Source organism: Falco punctatus (assembly GCF_963210335.1).
Source record: "Falco punctatus genome assembly, chromosome: 1".
Lineage (NCBI taxonomy): Eukaryota > Metazoa > Chordata > Aves > Falconiformes > Falconidae > Falco > Falco punctatus.
Window position 1 is genome coordinate 126373980 of NC_137580.1, and position 12039 is coordinate 126386018.

The 12039-nt window shown below is 65.2% G+C and overlaps 1 protein-coding gene and 1 long non-coding RNA gene across 2 annotated transcripts in view; both read left to right on the plus strand.

The window, feature by feature from the left end:
• Positions 1-20: 20 nt before the first annotated feature.
• LOC308058836 lies at positions 21-4184 on the plus strand. The gene is made up of 2 exons (XR_013925997.1): positions 21-759; positions 1719-4184. It is a non-coding gene; the product is annotated as an uncharacterized lncRNA (long non-coding RNA).
• A 6743-nt stretch (positions 4185-10927) lies between these two features.
• The window catches only part of SLC38A10 (solute carrier family 38 member 10), a 38943-nt gene continuing 37831 nt past the window's right edge, over positions 10928-12039 (plus strand). The window contains exon 1 of the mRNA XM_080375076.1: positions 10928-11401. Within this exon, the coding sequence (XP_080231202.1) occupies positions 10943-11401 (459 nt within the window). The 5' untranslated portion in view covers positions 10928-10942. The remainder of the gene's footprint in view (positions 11402-12039) is intronic.

The window sequence follows — 12039 nt, forward strand, 5'->3', positions numbered from 1 at the left end:
GGGGGGGGGGGGGGGGGGACCCCGCCGCGCCTCCCCGCTCACGCCGCGCACTCCGCCGGGCGACGCGCCCCGCATGCTAATAAGCGCGTGCCCCTCGCGCGCCCGCGCGCGCGCCCCCGCCGTGATTGGCCGCCGCGCGGCGCTCGCGCCCCAGCCGTCCATTAACATGCATGCCGCCCCCCCCCGGTTTATTCTATCCTTCCTCGCACGGCGACGCGTCACGCCGAAAAGCCTTCCAATAGGCTGGCGCCCCGCCAGGCGCCTGCCAATCAGAAAGCGACGAAGGTTACGACGTTAAGTGGCGGCGCCTAATTCAAGCCCAGCGGATGAATGGGAGGGGTGGGAAGAACCAGGAGGAGCGCGCATGCGCACTGCGGCGCAGGCGGGGTTGCGTTGCAGCGGGGGTTGCATTGCACCGGTGCAATGCAACCCCCGCTGCAACGCAACCCCGCCCTCGCGTGCTGATTGGCTGGCATTCCGCCAGCCCGCTGTCAATCATGCAGTGTAAACAAGCTGCTGATTGGCCGGCCCCTCCGACTGGTGATGACGAGCCCCGCGCGCAGTTTCAAGGAGGCCCCTGATGGGGGGGGGGGGACGACGACGGGGGGAACCGGGGGCAGTTTCTAGGCTTCCCCCTCCCGCCCCCCTTCCTACAACCACCGGTCCCCGGGCGGACCCCGAGGGCCGGCAGCGATCAAAGGCGGCGGCGAGAGGGGAACGGGCCGGAGCCAGGCACCGACTCCGCCGCGCTGCCAGCAGGTCGGGGCGGGGGGGAGCTGTGCAATGCTGGGCTGTGTGTGCAGCGCGGGGGGTGGCGTGCGAGGCGGGGGACGCAATGCTTGGGGGGGCGTGCGGTGCAGCGTTACGGGGACGTGCCATGTGTGGGGGGGTCGCGATGCTGGGGGGTCGTGCGATGCAAGGGGAAGGGACTGTGTAATGGATGTGCACTGTGGCGGGGTTTGCAATGCTGCGGGGGGCGTGCGGCGCAGGGAGAAGGGGCTGTGCAATGGCGGGGGCGCAATGCTAGCGGGCCGTGCGATGTGGGGGGGTGCAGTGTGGCGGGATTTGCAATACTGGGGGGTCGCGCGGTGCAGGGTGAAGGGGCGGGCAGTGTTGGGGGACCGTGCAACGTGGTAGGGTGTGTGTGCAATGGGGGGGCCGTGCAGTGCAAGGTGAAGGGGTTGTGCAGTGTCGTGGGTGGGATGCAGTGCTGGGCTGTGTGTGCGGGGGGGGCGGGGCATGCAACGTCGGGATTTGCAATACTTGGGGGGTCGTGCGGTGCAAGGTGAGGGGGGAGTGCAATGTTGGGGGGCCTGTAGTGGCCGGGGGGCACTGTTAGGAGGCCGAGCAGTGTGCAGGGGGGGAGTGCAATGCTGGGGAGCCGCGCAATGCAAGGTGCAAGGGGGGCAGTGCGGTGCAAGGGGGGCAGTGCGGTGCAAGGGGGGCAGTGCAACACGGAGAGGCTGTGCAATGCAGGGGGCCAGGGGAACGGTGCAGCAGTCAGGGCGGCGAGCAGGTGGTGGGGAGGCCGCGGCCGGTACTGGGAGCAGCGGGGCCTGGCAGTGCCTGCCACTGCTGGTCCCTGCCATAGCACTGCACGGTTGCGGAGGTGTTTTTTTTTTTTTAAACAGAAGGACATAATTGATTGAAAATACTAAAATAAATACAAATAACTTGTAAAAGCTATTAGATTACAACGGCGCTATTCATTATGCCAGCACGACAATTGAGTTAGGAGGGTGAGTGGCCAGGGGATGCAGTGCAGCCCGCGGGGACCCTCCGGCACCGTGGCCACACCACGGCACGGCCAGCCCTACGCAGAGCGGGACGCACGGACACAGCCTGCTCCTGCACCCTGGCAAGGGGACATGGGCACAGCTGGCTGGGGACAGCCAGCAGCCCCGCGGGGCACAGGCCTGACACATGGGCTGGTGCGTGGCAGCGATGCGCAGGGACACACATGGAGGACGCAGGATCACACCCTCAGCGCGAAGGCAGCTGCACCAGCCTCTGCCACGGCCATGGTGCTGGCGGGGAGACCACAGTGCCACAGGCCCAGCGCTGCAGCGGGGGTTCCCCCTCCAGCCTGTGAGGAGCGAGGTGGGGGCCAGGCTGCGGTCTCTTGGCCGATGGACCCCTGCTGCCCCGGCACACCCCCGCCCTGCACGCCCCAAAAAGCTCCTTTTGCTTCCTCGATCGTTTTCCCTTTGGTGTTTTGGAGTAGCTGCGGAGCAGAGCCCGCTGGCCAGCACAGGCTGAGCGCTGCGGCTGGATCCAGGGCTCCCGCTCTCCCGGGTAAGCGATGGGGAGCGGGGCTGGCCACATCCTGACTGCCTGGGGACCAGCCTCCCGTGGATGTGCACGGCAGCACCCAGCCACAGCACAACGCCACCACTGCGCTCTGGGAAACACGCTAAAGCATCCTGGTTGGATCTCTTGCCATCTGGGAAAGGCCGGGAAAGGGCTCAGGCTTGATTGATACCGTTACAGATTATCCCAGCACGGGGAATTGCGTGGAGCAGAAGCGGGATGTGCATCCTGGCAGCGGGGGGCCAGCACATTGTTCGGCTGCCGGTGGCAGGGGAGCACGGCAGGGGGACAGCTGCTTCATTGCCAAAGAAAACCAAAAATCCAAACAGCGGCTGTGGGGCTCTCCCCTCCCTCCCCCTCCCCCCGCCCAGGGATGTGGGAGTGGGAAGGAGCCAGGGAAAGCCCTGGGGCCAGCTGGGAAGGGGCTTGTGGAGCAGAGAGTGGGGGACCCCTGAGCCTGCATCCCTGGGCTGGGGGGGCAGCCCTCACCGCGTGTGCTCCCTGAGCATCGCTGATCAATGAAGCGAGCTCAGATGAGTGCAATTAAAGGGAGTTTAATGACGCCCCCTCACATGCCCACCCCCCCAACCCCTGTAGCTATCTTTGTCTGCACCTGGGGTGTCCGGCCGGGACTGGAGACAATGGGCAGCAGGGCCAGCCGAGCTCACTGCCCCTCCCAGCACCCCTGGAGCTGCTGCTGCATGGGTCCTGCAGGGCTCCGAGCCCTGCACTGCTGCTGCATGCATGCACAGTGCTCACCCCACAGTACTGCACCACTGCTGCATGTGTGCATGGTGCTCATCCCTGCAGTCCTGTGCTGCTGCGTGCACACACGGTGCTCATCCCTGTGGTTCGGTGCTGTTGTGTGCATGCACAGTGCCTGCCCCCTGAGCCCTGCACTGTGCCGCTCCCACTGGGGTGCATGGGCCACACCTTGATGCAGCCCCTGGGCTTTGCCCTGCAGCACTGTGCATGCCTGCATGGTGCCCATGAGACCATGGGAGCACCATAGCACTGGCCCTGTGCCCCACCGTGCCATCACAGAGCACCCTGAGCACGGAGGCACCCTTGGTTGGGCAAGAGAGTACCCCAAGGAATGGGGGCAGTGGCAGGGGCTGCAGGCAGGGTGCTCCCTGTCCTGTGGGGGTCTTCCTCTGGCCTGGGCATGTTTGGGAGTGCAGTGAGGAGGCTGCAGCCTGTGCACTGGCACCTCGACCTGGATGTTTCGGTGTTTCATCCTCCTGGGAGCAGCTGAACCCCCTCGGAAAGGGGGCTGGAGCAGCACCCCTACTCTCCCTGGCCTCCCTGGCTGTGGTGGGACCCCCTAGCCCATGGGACCGCACTGCTGCCCTTGCACAGTGCATCCTGCAGCTCTGCGGCACAGCATGGCATGGCACAACATGGTGCAACGCGGGCAGCTCAGCCTGCTGGCACTCGGGGCAGGCGGGTTTCCAGCTGGCTGCGGGGTTTGCCAGCGTGTTGCAAGGCTGGCTGCGACCAAGGGTCGTGTTTGCAGGCACAGAGGGAAGAGGCAGCCCAGTGCTGCTGTCACCGCCGCTCCCAGCCCAGGGATACCAGCCCCCTACCCCGTGGCCCAGGGAAGTTTCTGCAGGTGGGGGGCAGCGGGGGGCATGGAACCACGGCTGCTTTGGGGTCCCAAGGAAAGAGGAAGGAATTTAACTCCCATTGACTGTCCCATTGTATCGGCCGTGGTAATAATCGGGTTTGCTAATGCAATTGCTGCTGCAATGTGAAAATCCTACTGGAAAATGTATTAGAGCAATTATCTGTCTCGCTCCGCAGCCGGGTGTAGCATTAATATTCAATTTTGATGTGAAAGTCCTATTATGTTAATGACTTTGGTGACAAAAGTCGTTAATGTAAGACGTCTCCTTTATGGTGCGGCATTAGCCAGGGTGAACACTACCGCGGCACAGTGCACATGGCAGGGCGAGCAGCGAGGGCGGCAGGCCCGGGCTGCGGGGCTGCGGCGGAGCCAGGCCGGGCCCCCTCCCCCAGCTCTGCACGGCCCTGGCCTCTCAGGCTGAGGGGCCTCCGACCCAGTGCGGCCGGTGCGGGGTGCTGCGGCGGGGCGCGGCGGCAGCGGGGTGTGCCGGGGCCCCGAGGAGGGCGCGGGGTGGATTAGCCGCGCTGCAGCGCATCCAGCGGCACTCCCTCTGCCGCAGATGCCCTCCTTTGTTCTCTCCCCGAGCCAGGGGAGATGCACCGGCGCTTTCCCACCGGATGGAGAATGTGGCAGTGCCGGCTCGGGGCTCACCGGTGTCCCTGCCTGCCCCGGTCCCGGTGACACTGCAGCTGCCCGGCTGCTGCGGTGCAGCTGCCCGCAGTTTGGGCAGCCTGGCAGGCCCAGGTGGATGGACGGGCAGCTGGCTCCTCCTTGGGCTCTGACGGCACCGCATGGGCCCCGAGCTGCCGGCTCACGGTGGGGTGATGTGGGGAGGAGGGCAAGAAGTGCAGCCAGAGCCCCGCAAACCTGCAGCGGGGGGGCAGCACCTCATGATCTGGCCATCACCAGCTGCCACCACAACCCCTGGGCTGGCACGGCAGTGCTGTGGCTGGTGCACAGCTGGGCCCCTACTGTGACGGTGTCCTGGAGCCCTGGAGGGGACGGGAACCACCAAGCACAGAAACTGGGAGTGGCCTGGGACAGTAAAACTGGCCACGACCTTCATCTTGCTGCTGCCAGCATCTCGCTGCTGCCAGCCTGGCCATGACTTGGCATACCGGCTTTGCCACGAGTGTGGTCCGGCATCGGGCAGCCCTCCCACCCTGCCGGGTCCACCTGGGAAGCCAGAAACTTCTCATGACTGAGGAGGGGCCGGCAGCACCTGGACACAACCCCGGCGTGGGCAGCAACACCCGGGCAGCCAGTTCTGCACCCCTTGGGAGCCCCCCCCTGCCGCAGCCGCAGTCCCCCTGCTCCCCTCCGGCGGTGGGCGCTCGGCACAGCTGGGCCCCGACATACCAGCACGGGGCTGGGGGTCCCATCTGGGGTCTACGCGTGCCGCAGCTCCAGCTGCACGGCAGGGTGCAAGGCATTGGGCTCTACTGCCCAGAGCCCATCGGGCCAATCCAACGGGCGAGTGGGGCTGCCGGTGTGTGAGGGCTGGTGCGAGGGTGTCCGGAGCACCGTGACCCCAGGACAGGCCCCGCCGACAAACCGACCCTGCCGAGTGCGGGCGGCTGGGGGGGGCGCCACGGCCGCAGCCCCGCCTGCCCCGTGTCCCCGGGGGGCGCTGAAGGGAGCGCCGAGGCCGCGGCCCGTGCTGGGCCTGCCCGGTGTCCCCGGGGCGGCTCCGTGTCCCCGGGCTCGGCGGTGGCGGCTCCGCACGCACGTGGCCGGGCCGGCCCCGGCTACCCCGCCCCGCCCCTCCCCTCACCCCGCGCGCCCATTGGCCCGTCCTTCCCCCTGCGGCTCACCCATTGGTCTCGGCGCCCTCCACAAACAAAGGCCGGCGCCCGCGGGGGGCCCAGTGCGCCGCTCTGATTGGCGGGACCGCGGCGAGGGGGCGGGATGAGGGAGGAGGGAGGGACACGGGTAGTCTCCGCCCCCGGAGCCGCGCATGTTGCCTTATAAGGGGCGGGGCGGGGCGCGCTCATTGATGCGCCCAGGAGAGGGGCGGGTCCATCGGGGGCTTCGCCCCCGCCCGTGGCGCGCATTCTACGCTGCAGCGGCAGCCCAGCCGGGAGGAGCGGCCCGGCCCGGTAAGACCCGGAGCGTACGGTACGCGTGGGTACGTGTGGGTGTGGTGGCGCAAGGGCTCGCGTGGGGCCGGGCCCAGGTTTCCTCTGCAGCAACTTGCGTGTTCCGCCGCGGGTGGGTCCCCACGCTGCACCCTGCGTACCTGGCACAGACACGAGTGTACGGCTGTGGCGGGGGGGGGGCATCCCGTGCGTACGCGCCACCCAGGGCTTTGCACGGCCCCACAATGTCCCTCCGGCCCGGGCAGCACTAGCTTCCCCTATGGCCTGGGGAACACGGCCCCACGGCTCCCATGCCAGGACATCGGGGTGACACGGGGAGGGGGGCCGCCGCAGCAGCCGCTTGCCCCCCTCGCGGGACAGCTCGTGCTGTTTAGCCCACGCTGCTTCTCGCCCGGATAAATCGCCTGGATAAATCGGGTCCGTCTCCTCCATTTTCCTAATAGTGACCATAAATTCATTTACATTTCCAATCTGCCAGGTACTCGCATGACACATGGCGGCTTCCAGCCTGCGCCGGAGATATGGATTGAACTTTAGTCTCCGAGCAATTAAGGTGCCTGAAACTGCACTTCATTAATGGTTGTTATGCAATAAAACCGATAAAACTGCCCTTATTTGCAATATAAAAACGCAATTTGTTTTAATTTATGTTTTTAAATACTTGCCGGGTTGTTCCTGGGCTCTGCCAGACATCTGTCATCGGGGCCGGCTGCAGCGGGGAGCAGAGCAGCCCTGGGCTGCTTGGCGGTGGGTGCTGGTCCCTGCAGGGAGGGGGGACACTGGGTGCTGCGTGGGTGCAGACCCTCAGGTGCACCCACCTCTGGGCCATGGTGTGGGTGGGCGCTGCCTAGGAAGGGCATTCCCGTTCCGCCCAGGACCCTGCGCTGGGACACACTCACCCCCACCCTGCTGCATTCCCCTGGCCCCAGGGAAGCTGCCTGGCAGGGAGGGGAGGGCTGGGATGCCGGGGGGGGGGGGCTCCCCTGGAGAAGAGCAGCCCTGTGCCCTGGGTGGTTTGTGGGAGCCCCTTGGCATGCTGTGGCACAGCCCCCCGACCCAGCACTGCCACCAGGGCAGATCCTTGCCAAAAAACATCCGTGAGCAAAGGTGGGATGGTGGGGCAGGGGTGGCAGCTCCCGCACTGGCATCCCACTGGGCAGAGGCAAACCTGTCCCTTTTTCTGGGACATCATCTCCTGTGAGAGCTGCGAATGTGCCTCTGTCCGGCTCTGCTCAGCGCGGTGTATGTGTGCATGCATCCACACATGTGCACATGCGTGGAGGTGCATGTGTGCCCACGGAGCAGCACCAGACAAAGCCACAGCCCCTGCTCAGCATCCACCGCTGCCAGACCCCTTGGGGGGGTTTGCATTTTCATAAAACAATGTGGGATCCCCAGCCAGCCCTAAGCCACCTTTTCTAATTACAGTAATTGTGGCTCCAGCAGCCTTCTGGGGCTGTTTATTCTCCATGGTTCCAAATCTGGGTGGGAGGAATCTGGGCCATCACAGAGGGCTGGGAAAGGCTCTGAGCCACGGGGGCTTCCCAGCACACCCCACAGTGGGGATGCTGCCACCAGCTTCGCTCCTCTCTCAGGCTAATGCAATAAGCAGGGCCTTGCTTCACCTGCTGCCAGCTCCCAGGAGCCCGCTGGAGCTGCGATGCCGTGTGCTGTGCTAGCCAGGCAGGGCTGGGGGCCCCCAGTGCAGCCCCACTGTCCCAGTCCCCATCCCGGCTGGCATCTCCTGGTGCCAGTGGCTGGCGACACTCCTTGGGGTGCAGGGGGCTTCAGCACTTTCCAGGGAGTTTTACGTTTGCTTTTGACACATTTGCAGTGGGGAAGGAGCCCTGGTGCTGCTGGGGGGGGGTCGTCCAGCTGTGGCTGAGACATGGACAGATGGATGGATAGAGACCCTGGCTCATGCCAGAGGCAGGATTTGGCCCCGGGCTGGTAGCAGCTGTCGAGCAGCTGAAGGCATCAGAGGGGCTCAAGAAAACCCTGGTTCCTCAGGACGGGCAGGACAAGCAGGACAAGCCCCAGGGCAGTGGCACAGGAGGAGGGCAAGGTGCTGAGCTGGAGCTGCTGCTCCTGGGGCTGCTGGGGAGGGTGAGGAATGAAATAACCCCACGGAGAAGGCAGCAGCAAGCGTGCGGCCGCTGCTGCAATACTAGGCAGTTATTGGGAGCCATAAATATATTTGCTGGCTCACGAGGAGCCCTTTGGGCTGGTGGTTATTGCCCTTTGCAGCAGCTCTGGCAGGTGCCTGTGGGGTGCCCCCAACCCCCCCATGCTATGGCAGGTCTGCCTGCTTTTGTTTTAGTCCTTATTTGCCTAATTATGTTGTCCCTTGCGCAGCCCGTCACCTTTTCCATTTGCTGAGCAGCAGCATGTTGAGCCCCTGTTGGTGCTGGGGGGACCAGGTGGGCTGGCTGAGGTGGGGGCACTCATCCCCCCCACCCCCGCAAGGTGCATGAGGATGCTGGTGAGGGTGAGCAACAGGGGCTCACCCCGGCTGAGCCTGGCACCATGGAGGGGGGTCGGGGATCCCCACAGCCCTGAGCAGCACGCAGCACCAACTTGGGGTGCAGCCCTGGTGCCAGCCTGAGAGTCCTGCATGGTGCGGACGGTGCCTTTCTGGAGAGCGTGGCTGCCCCTCAGCACTACGAGGGGATGCTGGCAGTTGGGTGCTGGTGGCCACCAAAGGAATGGGCTATTTTTGGAGCAGATGCACATGCCAACAATGTTCCCAGGGGCAGGTTGGAGACCACCTGGCATAGGCAGCATCTGCCCCAGGGGGCTGCAGGCAATGCCAGCCCCAGGCTCATCCTGGGAAGGGACAGCTGTCTGTACCTGCAGCAGTGCCACAGCAAGCAGTGGCCAACCCACAGCATGGGGCTGCGTGCGATCCATTTATTCGGTAGCTGGGAGCTGATGGGTTGCAGGCGAGCGGCCGCAGGTGGTTTGGATTTCAGTGGGGCTGGGGACAGGGCAATTGGAAACACATTGTCCTGGCAGCACAGACAGCAGTGTGTGGGGTGCTGGGCAGCTCCGAGCTATCCTCAGCCTGTCCTACCACCCACCCCAGTGGCTCCACTCATGCCGTGACCCAGTGTCGGTGCCCGCCGTGCCAGCGAGCGTGGGGGCAAGGAGCCATAGCTACCATGCCCCCTGCCGCCCCGTGTCCCTGCACTGGCGCTCGCTCACCCGTGCCAGTGATGGAGTTGGGGGCTGCAGGGGGGAAGGGGGGGCTGCTCCCCCAGCACCCCCATCCCGCAGCACGGGGGCTCGTGGCCAGCCAGCTCTGGGCGCTGGCCGGGCTCCTGGCGGCTGCTCACACGTGGCGAAGCCACCTGAGCCCTTTTTTCTGCCAGTGTTGAGTTAGGGGCCATGTAACACTAATTGGATAAACATGATTTCCCTTCTAACTCACTGCAGATGTCTCCTCGGTGCATGAGCGAGGTGCTCTCCCTCCCCTGCACAGTGAGTGGCTGCTGCAGGCGCTTGGTGGCAGCTCTGCCCTCCATGGTGGGTGCTCAGGCACCCATGGGTGGGGGATGTCTGGCCCCAGCCCCCTGCCAGCGCCCCCAGCCTGGGGCAACAAGTGGGAGCTGGGATGGGGCTGTGGGGGTGCTTGGGGCGCTGTAGTGTGCATACACATGTGTGCACATGTGCACGCTTGTCTGTGGGTTTGCATGTGTGTATGGGGGTGCCTGCACACGTGGGTGTGCAGGTGCATGTGTCCATTTGCACATGTGGGTATGGGTGTGCACGCTGCTGTGCTGGCCCCAGGGGTGGCTGTGCGTGGGATCTGGGGCTGTGGCAGCTTTTGGGGACACGCACACGGCCCTTGCTGCGTGTTCCTGGGAGCACAGGGGGACCCCCCCCAGCACATAGGGGTTCCCCTCCCCTGCAGCCCCCACCCTGTGCCATGCCTGGACCCCATTCTATGCCCAGGTACTGCATCCCATGCCACACATGCCACATATGTGGCTTCTCCAGACCAGGGCAGTGACAGCCCCAGGGCACCCCAGTCCCAGTCCAGGGACACGCAGGGGCGTGGGCATGGCCCTGGCGCAGGGAAACAGCTGGTGCTACCACTGCCGGCACCCGGGGCCCATGCGGCACCTGGAGGGAATTAGCCAGGCGTGTTCACCTCCCTGCAAACCTTTGTAGAGCAAATTCCTGCGGTTACCCATTGCAATTGCTGCAAATTATACAAGCGCCGTGTTTTGTTCCAACGGGAGCATGCCATTGGCATGTGCTGCGCCGACCTGCCATGGTGCGTGGTCCTGGGGAGCCATCAAGAGCCCCCTGCATCTTTCCTTTGATTTTCTTTCTCTTGTTGCCTTCTCCTGCTCAGGGGATGGTGAGCAGGCAGGTGGTCAGGGCCAGGGGGAGATGCTGGCAGCAGGGAGCCCCTGGGTGCTGGGTTCATGGCTGCCGTGGCCATGCGGGTGCCCGGTGGAGTTTTGCACGTGGGAGGCAGCCATGACAGGGGACTCAGGGGGCAGCACCCACAGCTGGTGGTCTGCACACCGCGAGGGCCCAAGGAGAGGAGCCTTGGGGTGCCTGGACCCCCCCAGGAGCGGGCTGCTGGGGGGAGCCTGCTGCAGCCAAACTGGGCCACAGCCATGCCGCAGTTGGGGACCACTCTGGCCAGGATGGGGACCAGACCTGTTGCATGCATTGCACGTTCACAGCTGGATACGTGTCCAGATGTGCACCCAGGGCTCTGCACACCCACCCGTGTTTGTGCATGTGCATGCACGCAGAGGTGTGGGCACATGTGAATGCACGTTCATCTGTGCGTGCACGTGCATGCGTGTGTGTGCATCTGCATGTGTGCGTGCACATGGATGTGTGTCTGTGCATGCATGTGCCTTTGCGCGCGCATGTGCCTGCCGGCATGGCCGTGCGTGTGCCCGGCTCTCGGGGGAGCCCCCAGGCAGGGGGACATCCCGGTTTCACTCCCGCCCCAGCCCTCCCAGGAGCAGCGGACACGGTCCGCCAAGGCGGCAGGAGTAGCCGGCTTGGGGTCGCTCTGCCCCGGGCCTCTCTCTGCCCGCGCCCCTCGACTACCCGGAAGCGCCAGCGGAGCAGCGGAACCCGGAAGTGCCGCTGTGGCCGGTGCCGGGGCCGGCGGTGGGGGCGGGTCTGGTTCACGCCATGGCGGGTACGGGCGGCTGAGGAGTCCCCCGGGGGCGCGGGTGGCGGTGGCAGGCTGGGACCCCGCCGCAGGGACGCTCCCCCGCGGGCCATGGCGGCGGCGGCGGCCGCGGCGGGCTCCAACTGGGGCCTGATCATGAACGTGGTGAACAGCATCGTGGGGGTGAGCGTGCTCACCGTGCCCTTCTGCTTCCGCCAGGTGAGCGCGCCGCCGCCCCCCCCCGGTGCCGGGGGCGCTTCCCCGGGGCGGCGAGGCCGGCCGCTCGGCCCCTCGTCGCCGTCCCCGGGAGGGGCTGGCGGGGCCGGGTACCGGCGGGTCTCAGGAAACGGAGCGGGCGGGCAGGGGGGTCCTGCTGGTGTCCCGGGCATGTGGGTCCGTGCCCCGGGCAGCTCGGAGCCCCTGCGGCAGCCCCGGGAGGCTGGGGGCGGGGGGAGGCCCGATTGCGAGGTTCGGTTTTGCAGAGCATGGTCGATGAAGGAAACGCTAAAGACCGAGATCAGAGGCTCTTGTACCAAACCGTGTGTTTTTCTGTGTCAGGAGGTGTCCCGGTAATAATTTCTGCCTTTCTCGTGAGCAGAAAGGAAAAAAATTAAAGGATTTATCCACACGATACACATGATACACATGGGTCAGCTCAGAGGCGTTCACAAACCAGCTGCTGAGCCGTCACCCTGAGCTGTGCCCCCTCACCAGGAGCTGCCACCATCCCTGTGGCCGCACCGGCTTTAAATACAGCAGAAAAAAGGCAGCTGTGATTAACATCTGGCATTACTTGTGCCTGTTTAAAGTCACCTGCTTAAAAAGTGCCGGGTATTTAACATCTCCCGCTGCAAACA